Source organism: Fusarium sambucinum, chromosome III (assembly GCF_050947815.1).
Source record: "Fusarium sambucinum isolate potato_lamoka chromosome III, whole genome shotgun sequence".
Lineage (NCBI taxonomy): Eukaryota > Fungi > Ascomycota > Sordariomycetes > Hypocreales > Nectriaceae > Fusarium > Fusarium sambucinum.
This window is the reverse complement of record NC_139292.1, coordinates 2336411-2359733: the sequence shown is the minus strand read 5'-3', so window position 1 is coordinate 2359733 and position 23323 is coordinate 2336411. Positions and strand designations below refer to the sequence as shown.

At 49.6% G+C, this 23323-nt stretch overlaps 8 protein-coding genes across 8 annotated transcripts; 4 read left to right on the top strand and 4 right to left on the bottom strand.

The window, feature by feature from the left end:
- Positions 1-1234: 1234 nt before the first annotated feature.
- Positions 1235-3034, bottom strand: FSST1_010972 (uncharacterized protein; the record flags this gene model as incomplete). Its single annotated transcript, XM_083234059.1, has 1 exon — positions 1235-3034. One exon carries the CDS (start codon positions 3032-3034, stop codon positions 1235-1237), a length of 1800 nt encoding a protein of 599 aa, XP_083080668.1.
- A 1267-nt stretch (positions 3035-4301) lies between these two features.
- Positions 4302-8416, top strand: FSST1_010971 (translation initiation factor 3 subunit CLU1; the record flags this gene model as incomplete). The annotated part of the gene is made up of 4 exons (XM_083234057.1): positions 4302-4338; positions 4533-4607; positions 4673-4731; positions 4790-8416. The coding sequence occupies 4 exons, from the start codon at positions 4302-4304 to the stop codon at positions 8414-8416; spliced, it is 3798 nt and encodes a 1265-aa protein (XP_083080667.1).
- A 568-nt stretch (positions 8417-8984) lies between these two features.
- On the bottom strand, positions 8985-11023 carry FSST1_010970 (fork head domain-containing protein; the record flags this gene model as incomplete). The annotated part of the gene is made up of 4 exons (XM_083234056.1): positions 8985-9057; positions 9110-9894; positions 9947-10807; positions 10886-11023. The coding sequence occupies 4 exons, from the start codon at positions 11021-11023 to the stop codon at positions 8985-8987; spliced, it is 1857 nt and encodes a 618-aa protein (XP_083080666.1).
- Positions 11024-12759: 1736 nt separating this feature from the next.
- FSST1_010969 (polynucleotide adenylyltransferase PAP1) lies at positions 12760-15148 on the top strand (the record flags this gene model as incomplete). The annotated part of the gene is made up of 6 exons (XM_083234055.1): positions 12760-12902; positions 12958-13699; positions 13756-14476; positions 14548-14668; positions 14729-14831; positions 14993-15148. 6 exons carry the CDS (start codon positions 12760-12762, stop codon positions 15146-15148), a joined length of 1986 nt encoding a protein of 661 aa, XP_083080665.1.
- Positions 15149-15562: 414 nt separating this feature from the next.
- FSST1_010968 (tubulin domain-containing protein) lies at positions 15563-17236 on the bottom strand (the record flags this gene model as incomplete). Its single annotated transcript, XM_083234054.1, has 4 exons — positions 15563-15827; positions 15887-16849; positions 16911-17110; positions 17165-17236. 4 exons carry the CDS (start codon positions 17234-17236, stop codon positions 15563-15565), a joined length of 1500 nt encoding a protein of 499 aa, XP_083080664.1.
- A 541-nt stretch (positions 17237-17777) lies between these two features.
- On the top strand, positions 17778-18494 carry FSST1_010967 (peroxiredoxin-like family protein; the record flags this gene model as incomplete). The annotated part of the gene is made up of 2 exons (XM_083234053.1): positions 17778-17988; positions 18046-18494. 2 exons carry the CDS (start codon positions 17778-17780, stop codon positions 18492-18494), a joined length of 660 nt encoding a protein of 219 aa, XP_083080663.1.
- A 399-nt stretch (positions 18495-18893) lies between these two features.
- Positions 18894-20928, bottom strand: FSST1_010966 (Septin-domain-containing protein; the record flags this gene model as incomplete). The annotated part of the gene is made up of 4 exons (XM_083234052.1): positions 18894-19783; positions 19830-19974; positions 20026-20273; positions 20325-20928. The coding sequence occupies 4 exons, from the start codon at positions 20926-20928 to the stop codon at positions 18894-18896; spliced, it is 1887 nt and encodes a 628-aa protein (XP_083080662.1).
- A 1147-nt stretch (positions 20929-22075) lies between these two features.
- FSST1_010965 (cyclin-dependent serine/threonine-protein kinase PHO85) lies at positions 22076-23044 on the top strand (the record flags this gene model as incomplete). Its single annotated transcript, XM_083234051.1, has 1 exon — positions 22076-23044. One exon carries the CDS (start codon positions 22076-22078, stop codon positions 23042-23044), a length of 969 nt encoding a protein of 322 aa, XP_083080661.1.
- Positions 23045-23323: the final 279 nt, after the last annotated feature.

Below are 23323 nucleotides of genomic sequence, written 5' to 3'. Positions count from 1 at the left end.
ATGGGTTTGCCATGCCGTCCAAATCCCACTGTTACATCTGGGGCCCGACTGCTAGGGCAGGTCTAGGCTCAGGGGCAGTTTCAAGATTCACATCAACGTCGTTCAACATGAGCTGATCTGAGTATGTCATTGGCGAATCAATACAAGCTAGTTTACCCGGCGGCTCTGCTAGCAAATCAAGCCAAGCCAGTGAGTAAGTGTTGCCCGCACTAAGAAGCAACTCAAGATTCATTAGCAATACATATGTTATTCTCGGTTATTCTCATCACGCAGTGATTTAGTTGCATTGACACGCTAATCAAGTGTGGCCGGTTTCTAATTGCAAATTAAGCATCAAGCTTGCGAGGTCAATAGATCTTCCCCTCTCGTACGGTAATTAGATCCATATCTCGGTACATCACTCACTCACTCACTTAGGCCCACTCAGCGTCTACGTAGCACTGAGCATGCCCGATCAGGGGATACAAATAGTAATGGATGTGGTGGCGTCGACTCCGAGTGGCGGAACGATATATCTCAGCACTATGAATCCTGGTGATGCGGGGCTTGGCGGGGATCTTGAAACAAGGGCATTCCCGAAATCTGGTAAACCGCACCGTTACTTAAACCCTAAACGTCGTCTTGGCCGTTCTGGAAACGGCTGTCAACTACTAGGATAGATGATAATTCTCCTGTCATTAGATCCTTCAGCTCAAGTGCATCTGGGCAGGATCTATTTCTCAGCGTTACATCCAACCATTTCCAGGAATGACGCAAGACTGCGCTGCATGGCCACCCAACACTGTAACAGGTACCTATCTAGTATGTATTGAGGGAAAAAGAAACAAAGAGAGGAAAACTCGAATCTCTCACTACCTACCTACCTACAGTAAGTACCTCTCTCTATTCTGCAAACTATAGAACAAAATGACTCGGCGGTAACCACCAGAAACTATGGACCAGTCGTCGATCACATCTGTAAAAAGTTGTTGTTTGCGGATTGAGGATGACATCGATTTGGCGGTTTCAAGTGGCTCTCGCCCCACTGTGACCGATGTTCTCGTAACCAAATTCTCGGCCCATGAGAGGCGGATGAATATGGTTCTGAGACGTGCACTGAGACGCTTTCATAACATGTGCATATTGATCCTGGTAGCCCGGCGGCAGCCAACTGACAACAACAAAAAGAAAAAGAAAAAACTAAATCCAGGCCTTGAATTAAATATGCTAAAATTACAAATCATCTATCAGATAATCAGAGCAATATGCTAAGTTCGTCATCATCCGTATCGTCTTCTACCTGGACAGCCACAGAATCCCCTGGGCCACGAAGTCTGGCTGCCTGCCAGGTCCGCGTGATTTCCAAGCGCTTCAGCTTTTTTACTGCTTTTCTTTTCGTAGTTACGTCGATAATGTTGCCGTTTATGTTTCTCTTGCCAATGCTGTAGTTGAGATCTCGCTTTGATGCTGGGGTCGGAGGGAAATATTCACCAAGTTCGTCGTCGCTGTCTTGGCCATCCCTGACAATTAAATCCGTCATGCTGGTTTCGCTCGTATCGTTTTCATCCTCCCTGTCGGTGTCGTCCGTGCCATCATGATTCCCCGCCCCCCTTTCACTTCCCGCGGAGCTATCCTCGTCGTTCCCGTATCTAAGATTGTTATTGTAGACGACCCTAGCCCCTCTTAGGCTCCTAGTCCGGGCTCGACTATCTGGTTGTTGATCTCCGCTTGCTTGGTATCTCGTTCCGTTTTGAAGGTGGTTCTGCTGTCTCAGCTCGCTTCGTTGTTTTTGACCAGGGCTGGGCAAAACCCATTCGCCAATTCCTTCTTCCCAACACCAGCCCGAAAATATCATGCTCGTTTCTAGGGTTCCCTTGCCAGGAGCAGGAAGCCTTTCCGCGAAAGCAACATCTCGGAGATCTCTCGTCCTCTGCGCCAGAACAAAGGCCCCGTCAGACACTAAACCGTTCTGAAACCAATCTGGAAGCCCCAGTTCGTTGAATAACATACGAATCTCAGATAAGATGTCGTGGCATGGCAAGCGACACGCTTGCCCCCGATATTGTGCGACAGAGCAAGCTAGCAAAAGTGTCTGTCGGTATTGTGTTTGTGTGGGGACCCCGTTTCTTATCAGGAGTTTCAGACAGTCATAAATCGCATGGTTTTTCGTCGTCGAACTGACGACATTTTTGTCGATCATACCGGCAGCTAGGAACCGAGCTAAAACGACAATGAGAAGACCTCTGTTTCGAGAGATGCCACGACGGTTCTCCTGCTGATATGCGCAAGACTCGAGTATGAACAACAGGCGTCGAACTGAGTGGACTTTCCACGACTCTTTGCCATTCATCTCAGCACCTAGGGTCCATGTCGCTGCTGCTACTGCAGCCAGCACATTCGTTAGAGTCTCGTTCTCGGGAGCTTCACCTGTTTTCATTGCTTTTCCGTCTTCTAGCAGTAGCTGGTTAATTGCCGTACACATGAAATCGACGACTGAGGCCACGGGGGTTCTTCTGTGTAGTATGATCTCGATTCCTCGCATCCATACTGACTGAAACGCCCGAGACGTGAGCCAGCTCGGCGGGAGTTTCTTGTCCTTGATGACAGTTGAAAGGCAACACCAAGATGGGCCGATCGTTCCTTGACCCTGTAGACTTCTCAGGATAGCCCCTAGAGGCTGCACTTCACTACACTCCAATAGTGTACTCGCTGAACCGCATGGTGCAGTCAAGGGGAGCTTCAGACTTGAGACAAGTCGCCCCGCTTCAGCCCTACACTCCAGGCTGAGGCAAAGGTCAGCCAACAATCGTACAAAGGGGGGCTCAAAAAGGCCATCTGCGACAGCTGCCGTTAACATGGAAACAGCATGTGCACGAACGACTAGCTTTAGTGATTTCCAACCAATGCTCGTGCTCCCGAAATCTTCAAGTTGATCGTAAAGCTCTATCGACGCTTTGGATGAGTCCCACTTCAATGACTTTCCTTCCATTGCTGCGGTCTGACGATCCCATTCTTCTATTACGGCCAAAGCATCCGGAACCTTGCGAAGGCACATTCCTAAAAGCGATTTTGGATGCGCCGACTGGTCAAACGGATCCGTTGAACTCAGTAAGCCACTTAGCCAACCAAATATTATTTCGTAAATACGGTAGTGACTGTCTGGAACGATCCGGCGGAGCGATTGTAATTCTGTGACTAGTGATGCGGAAACAGTCGCTTTTGACTTGGAAGATTCGGGGAAAGAAGTGACATCTTGATCTTCCAGGCCAAAGCTACATGGCGCTGGTGTCGTGAAGTCAATCCGCCCAACCCGCAAGGGAGTACGTTCGATTTTCATGCTGCCCAAGGTACGTAGTGATCGTGGGGGAGTCAACGTGAGTGATTCGGCTGGCTTGGCTAGAACTGGGGTCGACCGGCGTCTTCCATAAGTGTATCGGGCTCGTTTCGAGCGCTTCGTAGATTCTTGATCGATGTTCGTTCGCTTCGTGTGGGATGTTGTTTGTGGCTGACGCGCTTCATTGACCAGTTTCCTCAGGGATACTAAACGACACTCGAGTTGCCTCAATAGCCGTTGACACCTTGCAGCAGTCCATATCTGTGTATCTTGCCTGAATCGTTTACTTCCGCCTGTCATGAGGCGATGTGCAGGTGAAGGTGGCAATTCATGTTGTTGTTGACTCATGATATATAAGGGGTTCTGCATAAAATAAACAAATATGTACCCTAGTAGCGATGATATAAAGAATCGAAAACAGTAAAGATATTCAAAAACAATTTAACATGATCGCATGTACGCAAAAACCGAGTGTGATCAAGATGAAAGAAGATACGACACTGTAAATGAATGGTTGATATTGCTGGCAAGATAAAGATTGGACCTTGTTTACAAATTTCCACTTTTGGTTTAGCTTAGCCGTCAGAGATTCTGGGGAGGGCCGGCTTCGGTGGGGTTGGATGCTGGAGGGCTTAATACTCCAACTGTACCTCGTTTAACCGCTCAGATTTACAGAGGGCTGAGGTACCATTGCTGTAGGTCATATTATGAACGCCGCCCGGCTACTTCCATGCCCGCACACCTTTAGCAAGTCCGGGCTTGAAGCCTCAATGCCGGACCATTGCCGCCGCACCGCACCGCACCACAACCCGTCCAATTTTTTTTCATTCTCCCCTCCGTCACGACCTACATCCCACCTTCGAAGAACGTCGTTCAATTGATTGTCTTCCCCCTCCAGTGCATATCCCATCCCATGCCTGGTCTTCCCCCTCTATATCTACCTTTCTTTTGCTCTTGAATTGTTTTTTGAAATCTCCATTCTGTGAATATGGCTTCGGAAACCACTCCTCCCGCTCAGACGCCCGGTATGTATAAATTACTGAATTTGTGAAGCTAGACCGCCCTTGTCAAAGCTGGAAAGTCCAGGGTCATCTACAACGTCGACTCCGTCATTCAAGACGTCTCTTGTAGCTCTGACTTGGGGGCACACAGGCTTTGTTTGTCTTGTTGCTTTTGTTTCTACTTCCGTCTTGCAAAACTAAGCTAATATGTCTCACAGCGGCTGCGTCCGAGGAGCCCGAGACCAACATGGAGGCCGAAGCCCAAGATCAAGATGTCGACGCTGGGGCCGAAGGTATACTACTGCCCCTCCGATTAGCGATGCAGATTAAATGGCATGGGTATCTAATTATTTAACAGCATTAATAAACCTTACCATTGTCTTGCCCGATGCCAATGCTAGCAAGATGCAGATCATGGTTTGTCATTGACTTATACCACCCCACGTCAATAAACCTCATGCTCACCAACGTTTAGGTTTCTTCTCAAGAACAGGTTCATGAGATTCGACAATCGATCATTGACCTGCCATCGGCATTCCAGTACACTTGCTTCCACCTCGAATTCAATGGCGAGAAGATTAACGACTTCATCCCGCTTGCTGAAATTCCCGAGCTTGGCACCACACCCGAATTCCACATTGTCCAAGACCCCTATACCGAGAAGGAGGCTCGCATTCACTTTATCCGCATTCGGGAACTTATCGGCGCTTCCGGAGATCGATGCGACACTGCCCAGGGTCTTCTTCCTGGACTTTCTCTCTTCGAAACCGTGGCCGCCGAGGCTCAGAGTAGCGACAACAATGAAGAGCCCTCTGAGGAGTCACCCGTCCAGAACTACGACTTCCAGGCCGTGCCTTCACTTACTGGGCTGATTCCTCCTGTTTCCGAGCCCGCCCCCAAGACAGTAAAGCAGATCTCCTTGTCGTCTTGGAACCCCCCTCCACCCCATCTACGACAGCGTGGCCATCTGCTCTACCTTGTTGTGTCCACCAATGAAGGCGAACAGTATCAGGTCACTTCCCACGTTTCGGGCTTCTACGTCAACAAGTCGTCTAATGCCAAATTCGATCCTTTCCCTCGTCCAGCCCCCAAGGGTCAGTCCGCTCACTCTTTGTTGAGTCTGATCGAGCTTGTCTCTCCTTCCTTCCCCGAGTCCTTCACGAAGCTCCAGGATTACAACAACCTGAAAGATCCCCTCGCCACTTTCCAAATCACCAACGCCATCCCCGCTGCTCCCTGGGTAGTTCCGTCTCCCGACTCATCGCTCTGCACGCATCTGCCCGACCCTGCACGATCCCAAGAGACCTACCTCCTTAATGGTGTCGAAAACACCGACACTCTGCGGGACTGGAACGAAGAGTTCCAATCAGCCAAAGAGCTTCCTCGCGAGTCTGTCCAAGACCGTGTCTTCCGTGAGCGACTTATTTCCAAGCTGTTTGCCGACTATAACGAGGCTGCCACCCGAGGTGCTGTCATGGTCGCGCGTGGCGAGATCGCGCCCTTGAACCCCACAGAATGCAGAGATGCTCAGATCTTTGTCTACAACAACATCTTCTTCTCTTTCGGCGCTGATGGTGTTGGTACATTCACCTCCGAGGGTGGTGATGAGGCTGCCCGCGTCGCTACCGGTAAGGACGTTGCTGGTGTGAAGCTTGTCAACCAATTGGACATTGAGGGACTCTTTACCCCTGCTACTGTAGTTGTTGACTATCTGGGAAGCCGAATCGTTGGACAAAGCATCGTTCCTGGAATTTTCAAGCAGCGAGAGCCAGGAGAGAACCAGATCGACTATGGCGCCGTAGACGGCAAGGACACTGTCGCTGCTGATGAGAGATTTGCCCCAGGCTTTGCTCAATTGTCCAAGGCTCTGAAGGTGAAGAAGCACCCTGTTTGGGACAAGGACGGCAAGCGATTCGACTTGGAGGCTAGTGTAGAGACCAAGGGTCTCCTCGGCACAGACGCACGCAAGTACGTTCTGGACTTGTACCGCATTAGCCCCCTGGATATCGCTTGGCTTGACGAGGACGGTCTTCCTGAGGATGGCGATGCTTATCCTCACCGCATGACTGTTCTCCGGCCCGAGCTTGTCGACTCCTTTTCACGATATAAGTTGAAGCAGTGGGTTGATAAGGAGGTTGCTCGTCGTGCTGAGCAGAAGAAAGAGAAGGAAGGCGAGAAGGCAAAGGAAGACAAGAAGACTGAAGAAGTTGAGAAGACTGAGGAGGGTGAGAAGACCGAGGAGGGTGAAGGCAATGAGGCTTCAAAGGAGGAGGAGAACCAGCCTAACCTCGCGGACTTTAAGTTCGCTCTTAACCCTGACGCATTCAGTGGACAGGTGCCTCAAACTGATGAAGAGAAGGCCGAATTCGCAGCTGACGAAGAGGAAGTCAGGGCAGCTGGTGCCTACCTCCGTGAACAAGTCATCCCCGACTTGCTCAAGGAGCTTTCCGATTCTGAGATCAGCTTCCCCATGGACGGTCAGTCCTTGAGTCGGCTGTTGCACAAGCGCGGTATCAACGTGAGATACCTGGGCAAGGTCGCCGAGCTCTCCAACGATGGTCGTCTGCGATGCCTCCGCGAGATTTGTGTCCAGGATATGGTTTCTCGAGCGTTCAAGCATATTTCTGGTGCCTGCCTCCGACATCTACCTGTTCCTGCAGTCCCTGCTGCTGTGTCTCACCTCCTCAACTGTCTACTCGGACACAAGTTCAACAGCAAGCCTGTTGCTGAGCTTGACTCTGACATTCGCAGCCTTTACGCTGATGCCGATTGGTCGTTTGAAAAGGTCACACCTGAGAGCCTGCGACAGAACATTGAGGAGCAGATTCTCCAACGATTCCGTTACGAACTCGACGAGGAGTGGTACAACACGGTTCGCCCTGTTCAGCTCCTTCGTGAGATATCTTTGAAGCTCGGTATCCAGGTCCAGGCCAAGGACTACGCTTTTACTGCTGACAAGGCCACTGCTGCTGCTGTCACATCGGCCAAGACCGAGAAGACTCCCGCTAACGGCCAGGCCAACGGAGAATCTAGTAGCAGCAAGAAGAAGAAGAAGAACAAGGCCCGTGAGGCTTCTCCTTCTGAGACAGTGATCATTGCCAGCGTTCACACCTTCAGCCCCGACGACATTGTCGACCTGGTACCTTTGATCAAGGACTCATGCCCTCGCAGCGCCCTTGCCGAAGAGGCCCTTGAGGCTGGCCGCATCTCCCTTATCCAGAACCAGAGGAAGCTTGGTCAGGAGCTCCTTCTGGAGTCTCTTTCTTTGCACGAGCAGATCTACGGTATTCTGCACCCTGAGGTTGCTCGTGTATACAACAGCTTGTCCATGCTGTACTATCAGCTTGATGAGAAGGAGGCTGCTGTCGATCTTGCTCGCAAGGCTATTATTGTCGCTGAGAGGACCGTCGGCGTTGATTCGGCTGAGACTCTTCTCAACTACCTCAACTTGAGCTTGTTCCTCCACCAGGTTGGCGATAGCAAGGGTGCTCTTGTGTACTCAAAGCACGCTCTCAAGATGTGGAAGATCATCTACGGCCCTGACCATCCAGACTCTATTACGACACTGAACAACGCTGCCGTAATGCTCCAGCACCTCAAGGCATACCACGAGTCTCGACTCTGGTTTGAGGAGTCTCTGCGCGTATGTGAGTCTGTTTTCGGCAAGCAGTCAATTAACACTGCCACCCTTCTTTTCCAGCTTGCGCAGGCTCTTGCTTTGGATCGTGATTCCAAGGCTGCAGTGGCTCGTATGCGCGAGTCCTACAATGTCTTCCTTGCCGAGCTCGGACCTGAGGATAAGAACACCAAGGAGGCTGAAAGCTGGCTCGAACAGCTCACCCAGAACGCTGTAAACATTGCCAAGCACGCCAAGGATGTCGCTACTCGACGACTTCGTAGTGGAATCCGATTCAACACTAATGCCTCGAACCCAGGCGTTCCCAGCGGCGTCGTGCCTAGCCACGCTGGTCCTGGTACGCAAGTCGATCCTCGCAGTATTGACGAGCTGATAAAGTTCATCGAGGGTGGCGAACATCAGCAGTCAAAGAAACGTACCGGCCGTGGCAATCCTAAGCGACGCGGCCAGGCTGGAGCGCGATAAACTGACATTTATTAAACAACAAAAAAAAATTCACGATGTTAGTATATGGTTGAGATATTGGCTCACTATTGTGTAAATGTAGACGGCCGGAAAAGCATGGGATTCCATTATATTTATATGGTTACTGGATAGCTGGGTCATAGAAAAGGCCCCTTTACATGGGTTTGGTACGGTTGGTGGTATGGTCGGACGCACGGCGGCGCGTGCACACGTATTTGCATCAATAGGCGCGTTCTCAAAATTTGTACATATATCTATCCATGGCTCTGCTGTTGGCCACTGGCCAGACCATCTTCACTCTTATATACTGTTCACATTTCCAAAAAGTTGTTTTGGCGCTTCTTGTTGAAGTTCAAATCGTCAAATGGTACTAATGCACACTCGTGTTTAAATATCAAAGTACTTTTATGCAGGGCAACCAAAGGCCTCAAGACATTGCATTCATTACTGTCATCAACATTCTTTGGACGCTAACATTATGTGCGCTCACAAGCTGGTGAAATATGGTACAAACACCGGCCAAGACCCAACCCATCGACAACATTAACGCCAGATCATGAGGGGCAACCTACGTGTGGCCTTGCAAAATGGAAGCACCCCCACCAACTGGTGCATGGTACGAACCGATACTCTGAAACCCCCTGAAGCATATGTTAGCAATACATCACGGAACCTGAGAAACAAAATACTTACTTTGTCAGGTCAAAGCCTTGTTCTTCTTCGGCCTCCGTCGGTTCAGTGAGGGGTTGTGGACTTGACTTTTGAGGTCGAGAAGGACTGCTTAAGGGAGACTTATCTCCACGCGGCGGACTGCTACTCTGGGGCAGGACACCCCCAGCTTTAGTAGGACTTATGTCATAACCGCCAAGCGGTTTCAATGGCGTACTACCAATATCTGCGTACTTCCAGAAGGGCGCTGGCGAACTGGTAGGCATGTGCTGGCTAGGTCGTTGAGCTGTGCTGGGCGGTGCGAGCTTGGGGTGCATTCTAGGAGGAGCCGGTGTCACAAATGATCCTCCGTCTTCTTGAAGGTATGATGACGTTAGGGTAGGAGATTGTGGATTGTAGCCAGAGAATGATGAGTCCCTTGCTGGTGTCTTTCTTGGGCGTGGTAAAGGGCTTCCATCGATTGTCATAGTCGCACTCCTGCCAAAAGACCGGTCTGGCGTTGACTGGGCAATTAGTAGCGAGGGTTTTGGGGGTGGTGAAGCAGGAGGCGAGCCCCGTCGCTTACGAGCCGACGGGGGTTCTCTCGACGCCATGTCCCTTGGGCCATGTGTGATATAGGCAAGTTGATTTGGAGATGAGGGGGCGGATGATCCACGGTGACCGCCGCGGCCGACACGATAGGCATTCCGTACCATCTCCTCCCTGGCTTCCGGTACAATCTGCCACTTCATACCTTTTCCGGGCTCATCTGTCGACCGAGCAACTTTGTCAAATGACTTGTTGAGCGAGAGATTGTGTCTAATCGAGTTCTATAAGATGTGAGCGGTCGAACAGGGGTTGTATACGTCCAGTGAGACTTACCTGCCACCCAGCAGCTTGCTGATGACGATAGTACGCATACGTGTTCATGATGTAGTTGTAGATACCATTCAGATTGAGCTTTCCATCGGGCGCGTTCAGAATAGCCTGCGTTATCATTTGAGCATAGCTGTATTGTGGTTTAATGTGCTGGTTCTCATCCTGGCTCAGGTCGACACCATTGGCACCAACCATGACAGCCGGTGTACTCGTAGCCGGTGACTTGATGGCAATCTGAGTCGATGGGGGTGTTCCAGGTCGCTTATATTCAGGAGGTGCCGGCGCAATGAGAGGCTGCCGACGTGATGCCCGGGACTGTGGGGTATGGACGCTAACGCCGGCGCGTTGCAGATAGACGGGGTGAACAGTCAAAGGAGTGATTTCAGATGGCAGGACGAACATCATCTCGACATTTCCAATCTCAATAACCTCGCCACTTGTGAGAGGGTGCGACTGGCCGGCCTTGACGGGCTGGCTATCCACCTTGGCACCATTGCGGCCTTTGACACGAAGAAACCACTTCTCGTCCTTGGAATCGAAAGAGATGGTGGCATGCTCGCGCGATACCATTTTGCTGGGGCCCAGATCGATGTGAATATGTGAATCGTCCTCTTCTGAGCCGACAGGCTGCGAGTTGTGTGAAGTTTCGGGAGCTCGGCCTATATTGACATTGAGCTTGGTGATGTAGAATGTCCAATCTTGTGCAGCAACTTTGGCATAAGCCTTGACACCGTCGCCTTTGGCCTCGTGAATGACATTTGCATGGTCTTTGCTAGCTTGCACATCTTGGCTGCGAAGGTGCTGTGTGATTTGCGATACCAGTTGATCGTCGTTGGGCGCGGGGGGTTCTTCGTCTTCTAGGACCTGGAAGGACAGGAACAATCAAAGTCAGCAGGTGCGGACGTAGGCGCGAATGGAACAGTGGCAGTATATGCAACGCACCTTCTTGCGACGTTTTGCTGGACGACTGGGCGAGGACTCTTCGATTTCGACGTCGACTGGCGAAGTAACTGTGGTCGCATTCGCGGCTTTACGCGGTTCGCGACGAGCCCTAGAGGCTCTCTTTGCCGATGGTGGCATGGTGCGCAGAGTCAGAGCTTGCAGATTAGATAGCGTGTATCGACAAACAGATGTGTAACGGCGAGATTTAAAAAGAACAAAACGAGAGAGCTAGGTTTTTTCGAAAGCGTTTGTGGAAATTTGACCGTCAGCAATATTCTAAGTCTCCCTGGCGATGGACGTTTTTTGTGCCCTTGAGGTTGAAGTGAACGGGCAGTAAAGTCGTGTCGTCAATCAACCAACCCAACGTATTGGATCGTCTAACTGACTAGACTAGGTACCTTAGGTAGGCACTGTAGCAAATAAATGCCTTTTAAAGTTCGTACCGCGTTCGCGTTGAATTTTAGTGTCATTGAGTGGCAGGGCCATAGCAGGACCGTGGGCTGGGATGTGGGTACATGTACCGATTTGTGCATATTCGAACCCCGTTGAGTGAATTCGAGACACCTCGATCAGTAACATACCTGACAAGGGGCTGGTTGCCCGCTGTGGTCGTATGTCCAGTGAATTGTCTGTAAGGGGGTCCCACTAGCGCAGACAACGTCATTGGGGAGGAAGGCAGGGCAAGTTGTACCTTGTAGTTAGGCGGTTGGGTTTGATATCTAGAAAAGAATGATGAGGTTACCAGTCTGATTCTGTTGTAGATTGGTAGGCATGATTGTGTTTTAACTTGATGGTTCAAATTAAGCAATTCTGCTAATGTTACTCATTAGGTTATTTCTACCTAGGTAGGTTTTAGTGATATCCTCAGGTAAGTTGTCGGGCTATCTTAAGGAATTTCATACGCATCCATACTATTTAGTGGGTTTCAGTGCATGCAGAGAGTGTTGTTAGTGTCTCCAGGCAGCTTTTCCCTGATAATTGAATATTCTGGGCTCCCCCATACTTTTGCGTGATGTGATGTGTACATACGCACATGCACATGCACATGCGTAACCTTGAATAACCCCAGCCTCGAGATTAGAAGGCTGTTTGTTTATTGAGCTTTTGACTCTGATTATGCTCAGTGTCAGCTAATACTAAGGGATACAAAACAACCTATGAATCAGGCCTCCCGTTGAAATAACAGCGGATAGGTCCAACCAATTATTGGTATTGTAACTGCGCCTCGAAAATGTAGTCAATTAAAGAAGTCAGCAAAGGTAGGTAGGTAAAATAGTATACAGGTACAAGGAACGAACCTTACCTAGGTAGTTTACCGGCACGTCCGTTTATCCACAAACCTCCAGTTGACCCAATCCATGTCTGCAGGTTGTCGGCGGGGACCTAGTTTACCTTAGTAGGTACGTCGCGTTTGTGCAGCCTCGTTGTGCCTTATTGTACCTGCTAAGGTAGGTAGTCAGCCAGAACACTCTTTCATTACCCAGAAAAAAAATTACCAAACAAAAAATCACCTTCTTTCATCACACAGCAACAACTCACGGTATAACTTCGATCTTATTCTTTACCCTTGAGAACCGACCATTGCCAATATTCTTCTTCATACCGAAACGGAATCGCCCTCTCAAGCCCAGCCTCTCCCTTGCGCAACGCTACCCTTGGAGAGGCTTGAAAGCTGCTGTAGTGTAATCAGTCTTCCAAGTAAACCGAGCCGACTATATTCCACCCAACTGGTCTCTGTTGTTTCAATCCTCGCCCGATCGCCCGCGCCTGGCTTGGCCCCAGGTTTCCTTCCAACCATTGTCGCTCCTTAACCGTCTTCTCATTCCGATTTTCAATTACGTATCATCGATCAAAGTGCTTGCTGCAGTAGAGCCATGTCATCTGAACAGGCCTTCGGCGTAACGCCTCCAATTTCCGTTCAACTTCCAACTGAGGCAGAGTTGCGTCAGTCTGACGCTCTTCTGGAAGAGCTCAAACGTCAAAAGACATTCGAGAGCCCGGCAGAGACAGCCAAAAGGTCAGTCAATGCATCTCGAGCGCGTCGCGATCACCATCTAATCCATTCGCTACAGAGAAGAAGTTCTAGCCTCGATCCAAATCATTTGCGATGCATTCGTCCGCCGAGTCGCCGAAGAGAAAGAACCCAAGAACGAAGTTCTCGTTCGAAATGCGAGAGGCAGAGTCTTCACGTACGGCAGTTACCGACTTGGTGTTTATGGCCCCGGCTCCGATATTGATACCCTTATCGTCGCGCCCAAATACGTAACCCGGGAGGACTATTTCAAATATTTTCCCGATTTGCTGGTCTCGATGGCTCCCAAGGACGCAATCACCGATATGGCTGTTGTGACTGATGCGTTTGTTCCTATTATCAAGTTTGAGTACTTCGGCATCAGTATCGATTTGATTTTCTCCAGGATCATCCAGAAGCAATTAGCACCAGACTTCAAGGATCTCAAGGACTCTGGCTTGCTGCGCGGACTGGATGAAGCAGAGCTGCGGTCTCTCAACGGCACGCGAGTAACGGATGAGATTCTCACCCTGGTACCGGAGCAAAGCACTTTCAAAAAAGCTTTACGAGCGATCAAACTATGGGCGCAACGCCGTGCCGTTTATGCCAACATTATGGGCTTCCCTGGTGGTGTAGCATGGGCCATGCTTGTCGCGCGCGTCTGCCAACTTTATCCCAAAGCTACGCCAGCAGTTATTGTCAACAAGTTTTTCCTGGTTATTAGTCAGTGGCGCTGGCCGCAACCTGTTCTTCTCAAGCCAATTGAGGGCGGTCCTCTGCCCGTTCGTGTTTGGAACCCCAAGGTATGTGTAATCCCACTACCAGCTAAGGAACAACCTGCTAATCCCATTTCCTTCAGTTATATAAAGGTGACACTTTTCATCTTATGCCAGTCATCACTCCCGCCTATCCTTCAATGTGCGCAACCTTCAATATCACCCGTTCATCAATGACAATCATCAATCGAGAACTCAAACGAGCTCTCCAGATCTCGGAGAGCATCATGGTCGGCACACGCCCTTGGAGCGATCTCTTCGCCAAGCATTCGTTCTTCACAGCCGGTTACAAATATTACATCTCCGTGGTCTCTGCTGCGAAAACAAAAGAGTCCCACACAATTTGGTCCGGGTATGTCGAATCCAAGGTCCGAATGTTGGTACAGAAGCTCGAGCAGCATCAGTCCATTGCTCTAGCCCATCCTTTCAATAAGGGTTACGAGCGACACCACCGATGTCAGAACGAGAAGGAAATCGAATCTGTGCAGGAAGGTAGCCTTGACTTCTTGTGTAAGGAAGATGCCACGGAGCCTACCACTATCAAGATCGAGCCTGCAGTAGCCGAATTGCCAATCAAAACTGAGAATGGGGAGGACGGCAAACCCATCAAAGCTGAGAATGGTGAGAATGGTGAGAATGGAATGACTATCAAATCTGAAACTACAGAAGATAATGGTCCTATCACCGCCGAACTCATCAAATCCGAGACACCCAACGATTCCAAACCTTCGGAAACACCTGCGGTAAGCGGTGCGACTGATGTTTACACGACCACACATTACATCGGTCTGGAGCTGGCCGCTGGTAAGTACTGCCCTCGGCACGGTTCCGGCAGCTCTGCAGCGATTCAACGGTATCCAACACTAACTCTATAGGCGCCAAATCACTTGATCTGTCTTATCAGGTCGAGGAATTCAAGGAACTATGTACCTCTTGGCAAAAGTACAAGGATGATTTGAAGGATGTTGTGTCTATCGGTATTCAACACGTCCGAAAGTGAGTTTTGCACAGATATTCCAGACACCAGCACACCATGGCTTGCTGACCTTGAAATAGTTTCAACCTACCAGATGACGTATTCGAGGACGGCGAGAAAAAGCCCCAGAAAAAGTCTGCAGCTAAGGGCGCAGCAAACAACAAGAAACGCGGACCCACAGAGGTATTTATGCATCACCACGCGAACTCCCATTGCTGGCGACGTTGCCCTGCTCCAAACGGCACCTTCTCCGACCTGACGCATCGTACTAATGATGTCCCTAGGAAACGCCGCCCCCTGCAAAGAGACAGCAATCTTCGATTGCGGCCGCGGGCTGAGCTAAGCTTTACACACACCGGACATGTCAAGAGACGACCGACTCGAAAGACTTGGACATTAACCTGGATGTGCACTTTGCACCACATATAAAGAACCGGCAAGTCCATAAGCGGCTTCACGACTGGTCTTTGACCAACAACCACACTAACTTAAAGACATAAAAAAAAGTACTCCTTCATCTGGACTGAACTGCATCAACTTGGTAAGTTGGCAGTCGCGTCCTGATCTACCAACGCATTGCCGGTGGCATTGCAACGAATGGAAGATTGAATAATCTATATTAATATCAGCAGAGGCGACCGTAATTTACGGAAAGGCAGCTGACAGAAGCGATACGCATGTTGTTCATTACAACATGACCAAGGTTAGGAGCTGCCTCGATACCATGCTCTTGAAGCTGTAATCCTGCATCAATTTCATATGTACTTAGGAACGTGGCCTTACTAGATCAATACAACGTTTGGGGGGCGCAAAGAGCCCCTGAATTTCGCTCTAAGTATTGTTCAATTCACAATTCAGTGACCAGCCATAGCGGCTTTTGTGAATGTGTCGTTCTAGATTAGCTATTCCCACCCTTATAGATCATCATCATCCTCATCACTGCCACTGAACCAGCCCTCCTGATAGGCATCCGCTAGCTCTGCCAAACCATTGCCAAGGTCCTCCCTCTCGTTGACTGTTACGAGGCGGGCAGATTCTGTCCGTAGATTTCTAATGCGTTGCACTATGGAGCTGTTGGTTGAAAGTGTAGTCTGCAGACTGGCATCGGAATTGCCCGCCAGCTGGGGGTAAATCTGAGGGTAGGCGTCCAGCAAAGGGAATCTGAGAGCTGAGTCATACCTAGTTCAGTGTTAGCATCCATTCATCAACCAAACACATAGTAAACAAAAACGACATACTTTCGTACGATCGAGTTCCCTATTATAGGGCGTTCCCCGGGAGCAAGATGCTTAGGGGCATCCTCATCATCGTGCCCCAGGGGATCAAGATCTCGATAAGACAAGATTTCACCAAAAACGTGCTTGTGAGTATCGAGCCTAGCAATGTGCTGCCTGCTCCAAACTCTCCCTATTTGGAAGAAATCGACGTTGATGCGGCTGTCTTTTGGTGAATCTTTCGCGGGTGCCAGAGACATGCGCATGCTCGCCAGAGGCTGGTTTCCATTGACGTTCAAACTCTCGGCCAGCACATCTAGTGAGCCTGCCTGTTCTGAAGATCCCTGTGCGAGTCTGGAGGGCAGAGTGGCCGTCTCTATAGCGGCCGCCATAAGAGCAGATGTATGCCAGGGTGATCGACGATCCATGGATACTGAAGCTGACATGTCCTCTTCAGGCAGGGCCAAAGGAACGACTGTGGAAGCTTGTGTACAGAGTTGTTCGATACTGTGAGCGGTATTCGCGAGGCGAAGCTGGCGCTTAACTCGGGAGATGTCGAGTAATGGGCTTTGCAGGCCCCAGGTCCAGATGGTTGTCTTTGGAAACTCATCCCTCAAAGACTCGAGGTATGAAGATGTGAAACCGCCCCAAGCATCATCGATGGTGGTAAACACTTGTATCCCCTGCATTCGATCACATTCTTCTGCAAAAGGTCTGAAGTCGCGGTCCACAAGCTCATGTTCCCTGTCGAGCACGGAGAAGAGTTCTGTTCCCATGGAGAATCGCTCAAAGGGCATGGTGGTCGAGTTGAGCTCAAAATCATACAGCTGATTCAACGACTTTGGGTGAAAATAGACTCGGGAGAAATCAGACCAGTATCGCACGTTTGAAGTTGTCAGCTGTGCAGGTTCAGCACCTGCATCCAGACTCTGCTGGTATGCGCTGGGGTCGATAGGCGTCTGCTTGTGCACAACCGGTTGGCCTGACCTGTGGAAGAGTCAGCAACATATCGGAGGACTGCAATCATGTTAACGATTCGGATTCTTACCATAATGCCTCTGGAGCCGACTCTGATTCGGCCTCATAGAGTGCGTTGATCTTGCGTAACGAGCCAAAGCCGCCTTTGAGGTCGTATATGACAGTTCGTGGGAGAAAGGTTTCAGAGCCATCGGCACCTAAACCAGCACGCCAGTGAACGTTATGGTCGATGAGAGATTTCTCATTACTGGAGTATGTAAAGTAAGATTCCTTTGGTCTAATTAGTTGTTACACATTGAGCACTGGTGTCGGACATCACGATACCTGAGTGTTCCAAAAGTGAGTAGCTGTGTAATTGCTGAGCTGACCCAGCTGCAGGGTGACGATTTCTCGCATTGTATAGTCCTTTTAATAGTTAAGGCTCTTTAAGATAACTGAGGAGATGGATCTACTAAATAGTGACCAGAATATTGATATCGCGGTGATATGTAAACAGTCTCAATTTCATTCTACAAAGACTGGTAGAGATGGAACTAGTACACACAATTAATTACCCTAGACACTGAGGGCCAGCATTTCTACATCATACCCTAAGAAGCTTATCTAATCATTTGATTCATCAACAATATATTTAGCTTTTAATGTGAGAAAATGCTATTAAGGATTCTCATATATCTACTGAGAAGCAAGTTATTAATTTAGTAGATACATTTCTATGAGTTCTCAGTTGTCTCTGTTCTGTCTGGGTACTATATCGGTAGTGAGGCAGATAGTGGGAGTCCATTATGTCATTGGCGCGGTAGCACTTACAGCATTCATTATCATCACGAGGTGTCCGCATGGAGCTCAAAACTCACGGACCTAAAAGAACCATTTACCATCTCGCACTCTGTATAAAACCATACAATATTCCAGCAAAGAAACCCACTCTCATAAAATGTCTCAAGATACTTCCGGTGCCACTGCTACTGGCAATGCAAACACAAACACTGGGTTCTGGACGGAACTCGACTCATGGAAGACACCCGTCACCAAGGAAGTCGGCCCTACAGTAGAAGTCGGATCTAAAGCGCCATGGTCTCAATATCTGCGTTTACCAGATGGAAAACCTACATTAGTAGTATTCCTCCGCCACTGTGGATGCCCTTGTAACTAATCCGACCTGTCCATTTTGCCAGGGTCTTGCTGCTAACATACTTCTTAAGTTGCTGAGAAAACCTTTAGGTCTCTTACCGACCTCTCAGACAAGGTCCCAAATGTCCACTGTATTGCTGTCTCCCACTCATCAGAAGAAGCCACAGACAAATGGCTGCCTCAAGTCGGTGGCACTTGGAACGTTGACATGGTAATCGATGAGGAACGGGATCTATATGCCAAATGGGGTTTGGGTATCTCATCGACATGGCATGCTGTAAACCCCTTCACAATGTGGAATGTGTTCAGCCTCGGTAAGAATGAGGGCATATGGAACAGGCCGACAGAGAGCGGCTCGCGATGGCAGACGGGCGGGGCTTTTGCTGTTGACCGTGATGGAACTGTCCGTTGGGTGCAGGTGGCGAGAACAGCAGACGATATGCCTGATCTCAAGGCGGCCATGACCGCACTTGGATTCCCACCTCCAGAGGACAAACGCCGTTCTAGACACGATTTCTAAGATACTTTCGTCATGTTAACTGGGAAGCACGGATATATACAAACTCTAGACATTGTGACCCAAACTCTCATATTCTTTTCCATTTCCAGACAGACGTCAAGATTTTCCCCAAACAAACTGCCATGCCTGACTATCCAGTCCAATTCATCACAGACGTAAAAGATAGTGTTATATCCGTCACCTTTTATACTGTATCTTGGGTTATAATATGATAGTATTACCAGCCATGTTGGCGAAATATATGATTGTGATATTCATTGGGTATCTTGTAACTGTACATCATCCAGACGCTCCCAGCTGTATCCTTGCCGAGCCTTCTGAATAGGTTATGTACCTAGTTGTGAGTCGTACACAGCCGGCGCGCTTGTCTTCGAGAAACCAAAGACTGTCTCTCATCCTTTAGAAGGACAGAACCATGCTCAACCGACCAACTTCAAAGCCACCTCTCCTCGATTCCACGACAGAGCACATCCCGTCGGACAAACCGGTGTGCACAATTTTAGAGGCCACCAGCCCAACCAAACCAACACTGCTGACCATTTCTAATGCAAGCATGCCTTTCTGTTTGAGAGTTCCTCCTATATCCAGTAGACCCAGGGGATCCTGGTGGGTAGGCGTTGGGTCCCTTCGTTTCTTGGAACGAGCCTTTTTATGAGTTTTAGGGACATGAACAAGGCTTGACTCTCGTGCAGCAGCATTTGAGATGGCCCTCTCTTCCATCAGGTGGTAGAGTCTTTCTGACTGGAGACTCTGACGTAGGTTATTTGCCCAATTATAGAGTTCCAATCGGTCCCAACTTGGAGTTCGTCTGAATGACCTCAATCTCAATGCCCTTTCGGGAATAGATCGCGATACCACGGTCCCGCTCGATAGGGCGTTTTGCAGCAAGTTGTCGCCATGGTCGCGACGCCACTTGATACATTTAACAGCTGTGGAATGGCGTAGTCGAGCGCTGCCATCCAAGGAGAAGATGTGATCAACTAATCGGTTCAAGTCGGTCGGAACCAGCGGCGCGATGTAATCGGAGTTCATAAGGACACTGGCATCCATAGTGTCATGGTCTGGTCGGGATTCTGTAGAGACAGCGTACACGCACTCCGACTCTTCCGAGGCTCTAGGGCCTTCGAAAGAGAAAAGGTCGACTTCCTTGTTGACCAGATACTTCACCACTTGTTGCTTGATATGCATAATCTTTTCCGGATCGAGCTCATCAGCCCGGGCAAGAATAGGGATAACATTCGTCATGCGTTGAGCACGTTTGATATACTCTGCATCTTCTTGTCCGAGTCCTAAGCACGTTAGTGAACGCCTTCCGATTGTGACGAATGAACTTACCACTATGGGGGATGAGGTAGAGCAAAGTGTCCACAACTGGTTCCCCGCCAGAGTTTACCAAATTAAAGAGATCCAAGTCAGCCATGGGTTTATTCATGAGGGATGTCAAATGCGACTCGACGTAATGAAGATCACGCCAGGGTCCCTGAGACATTGTTAGCATGCAACAGTGGCAGTTTGTTGTGGTGTTACGTACAGAGGTGCCATGTTGGTGACCCGGGCTTTCGACGAAACACACGTTTCTATCTAGGACATCACCAGTAGCTGAAAGTCGTTTCCGTGTTGTTACAGTGAGCTCTGAATCAGATCGCCACCATGGCTGCGGACGAGAACTGGCATATGTCTCGGTAGCATGGACTGCGTTGTGATCCTCTATTGGGTCCATGTGTACGATATGCTCGCAACGTTCTGCCAAAGTTTTGATAAGTGATGTTTTGCCAATACCTGCGCAAGATTAGAGATTGATCTAGTCCATTTTGCGAATTATTCACTTACCACTTTGCCCAGCTACCATGATTTTCAGTTTGCCCAGGGATTTACCCACCTCGGAAAAGGGACGGCGTCGAGGAACCGTCAAGCTGGGCATGATGAATTGAGGTATCGTGTTTTGGTCGGCTTCGTCGTTGTACGCCAAGTCTGACACAGATAGAGATGCATGCCGACCCAAATCACTTTGAGCATCTATAGAGGGCCCAGCGAGGGAGAAACTTTGCGAAGACATGCTCATGACAGACCCGGAATGCGAGAGCCCGATCAAAGATGGAGTGCCTGGTTGAGATAGCAAATGGAATGGTTCTTGTTCAGCGGCCAGTTCCTCCGACTCGTCTGATTCCGAAGCAGGAGACGTAGGCTTGTTAACGGTACGATGAGGCGAACGTCGCTGGCGCGGAGTTGATGGGCAGCGTGAGTTACGACTACACTTGCGCTTATCGCTTTGCTGGCGAAACCGCGGGCGGGAGCGATCTCGACGACTGTCAAGGTCTGCCTCGGTGGTAATGAAGCACGTAGTAGGGACTGTTGTAGAACCGCGTACCAAACTATCTGTCCGGTCTGGAGCCCGGGTGTTGAGGGGATGGTTCGTAGGCAAGACAGGTCTCATTGTTATGTTTGAAAGGACCTCAGCGGCGTGTTTATACGAAAAAGGATACAGAGGCGAGTTGTGCTGTTAGGTGCATATCACGGCGCCTCGTAGTGGAAGAAGTGAGAAGAGGTACGAGCATTCGAGTGCAACAAGGGAAAGAAGGAGACGAGAAGCGAATATTCGAGGTTAAACGTGAATAAGTAGGACTAGCGTAGCACGTAAGCCGCCGAATGTTTGTAAACGCAACGAAGATAGATTTCAATAGACAAAAGTGATGGATGTGATAGAAGGAAGAAAGACAAAGTAAGTGAATAGCAAGCTGTAGCATGTATCTATGATACCTCTAGTACGCAACGACACTGGTATATACCTGCCTCAGCTCAGGCGGGACAACCCCCGGTACATACCCCTTCTATGGGGGAGAACACGGGGGGGACCTCCTCCCTGAGCACATACCGACGTCTAGCAGGGAGCTTCTAATTTACAGCCCCGGCACGTAGATAGATACCTTATCTGGTAGGTGGGGGTGCCTGGAACCCCCATAGCCAGGTGCTTGTGCCTCTGATATGACGACGCTAACTGCGACCCGTGACACGCTATGGCCAATTGACACCCGCTAATTCCCTTTTCACGTTGAGCGCACTGTTATCGCTGGTCAGAATCTGGTCCGTTTCTGTCGATCCCCTCCTTCTCAACACATTGTGACTGGACCACTGATTCCCCTCTATTGGGCGGCAACAAAGACCATACAACCAGAATCATTCCATTCGTTTATCGGCTTTGGAACAATTACTCAACCCATCTCCGACCCTCAGCTGTGGTTTCATACACGCAAGAGGTCCGTCTGCGACACCCAAAAGCGAGAACATCCGGCAAGGGCGACATTTCTAGACCAGGAAGCAGTTTTATTTTTTCCTCTGACTCAGTCACCACCAATAAATCCATCAACCATCAGAGAGAGGCTCTTGAATCTCTCTTTATTACAACCTCGTCCGATCCAAACCTAAATCCGGAACTGGAACAAAACCTTTTGAGTCTCCGACACTTTTTACCCACCTCACAGTCCTAGGAAATCAGTGACACGCCATCCTCATTCGATTTTCCTACACCTGTCGTCTCAGTCTCGTTAATAGATACCCAACAAACGCCCATCTACACATACACCATGGACGGAAAACGACACCCCAGCTCGTTCCAGCAGCTCGAGAAGCTGGGTGAGGGAACTTATGCCACCGTCTTCAAGGGCCGTAACAGGCAGACCGGAGAGCTTGTCGCGCTCAAGGAAATACACCTCGACTCTGAAGAAGGCACCCCGTCGACCGCCATCCGAGAAATCTCGCTTATGAAGGAGCTCAAGCACGAGAATATTGTCGGACTACATGATGTTATTCATACGGAGAACAAGCTCATGCTCGTCTTTGAATTCATGGATGGCGACCTGAAGAGGTATATGGACACGCATGGCGAGCGCGGTGCTCTTAAACCAACCACCATCAAGTCATTCATGTACCAGCTCCTCAAGGGTATCGACTTTTGCCACCAGAACCGTGTTCTCCACCGCGATCTCAAGCCCCAGAACCTGCTGATCAACAACAAGGGTATTCTGAAGCTTGGTGATTTTGGTCTCGCCCGCGCCTTTGGTATTCCTGTCAACACATTCTCAAACGAAGTCGTCACTCTCTGGTATCGCGCCCCTGATGTCCTACTCGGTAGCCGTACATACAACACCAGCATCGACATCTGGTCAGCGGGCTGCATCATGGCTGAGATGTTTACGGGTCGGCCACTATTCCCCGGAACCACCAATGAAGACCAGATCGTTCGCATTTTCCGTATCATGGGCACACCTACAGAGCGCACCTGGCCCGGCATTACCCAATTCCCCGAGTACAAGCCAACATTCCATATGTATGCTACTCAGGACCTCCGGAATATTCTCCAGACAATCGATCCAACGGGTATCGACCTTTTGCAAAGGATGCTTCAGCTTCGGCCGGAGTTGAGAATCAGTGCCCACGACGCCCTCCAGCACGCTTGGTTCAACGATCTACTAGTGCACCCTCAACAACAACTCCAGGCGCAGGCCCGTGCATACCCTCAAGCAGTTCCTAGCCAAGGATTCGATACGTACTAGTCCTACTACTGCTGACATTGGCATACCGTGGCTTACCGTCGAAGGCATACATGTCAAACCTTCTTTGGATTGAACAGTTTGTTTTTGTAATACAGTATCGTTAACAAAAAAACACGGGAATATCGTGTAGCGTTTTGCAAGCACAATGGAGTTTGTGGTCAATATGAACTAGACGAGGAGCAGAAGGATATCAGATTTTGGGGGCAGCGGCATATCCGCTGTCATGGATTTTGTCATTTGCTGTTTTTGTGTCGGCAATAACTAATGGCATGGTAGTTT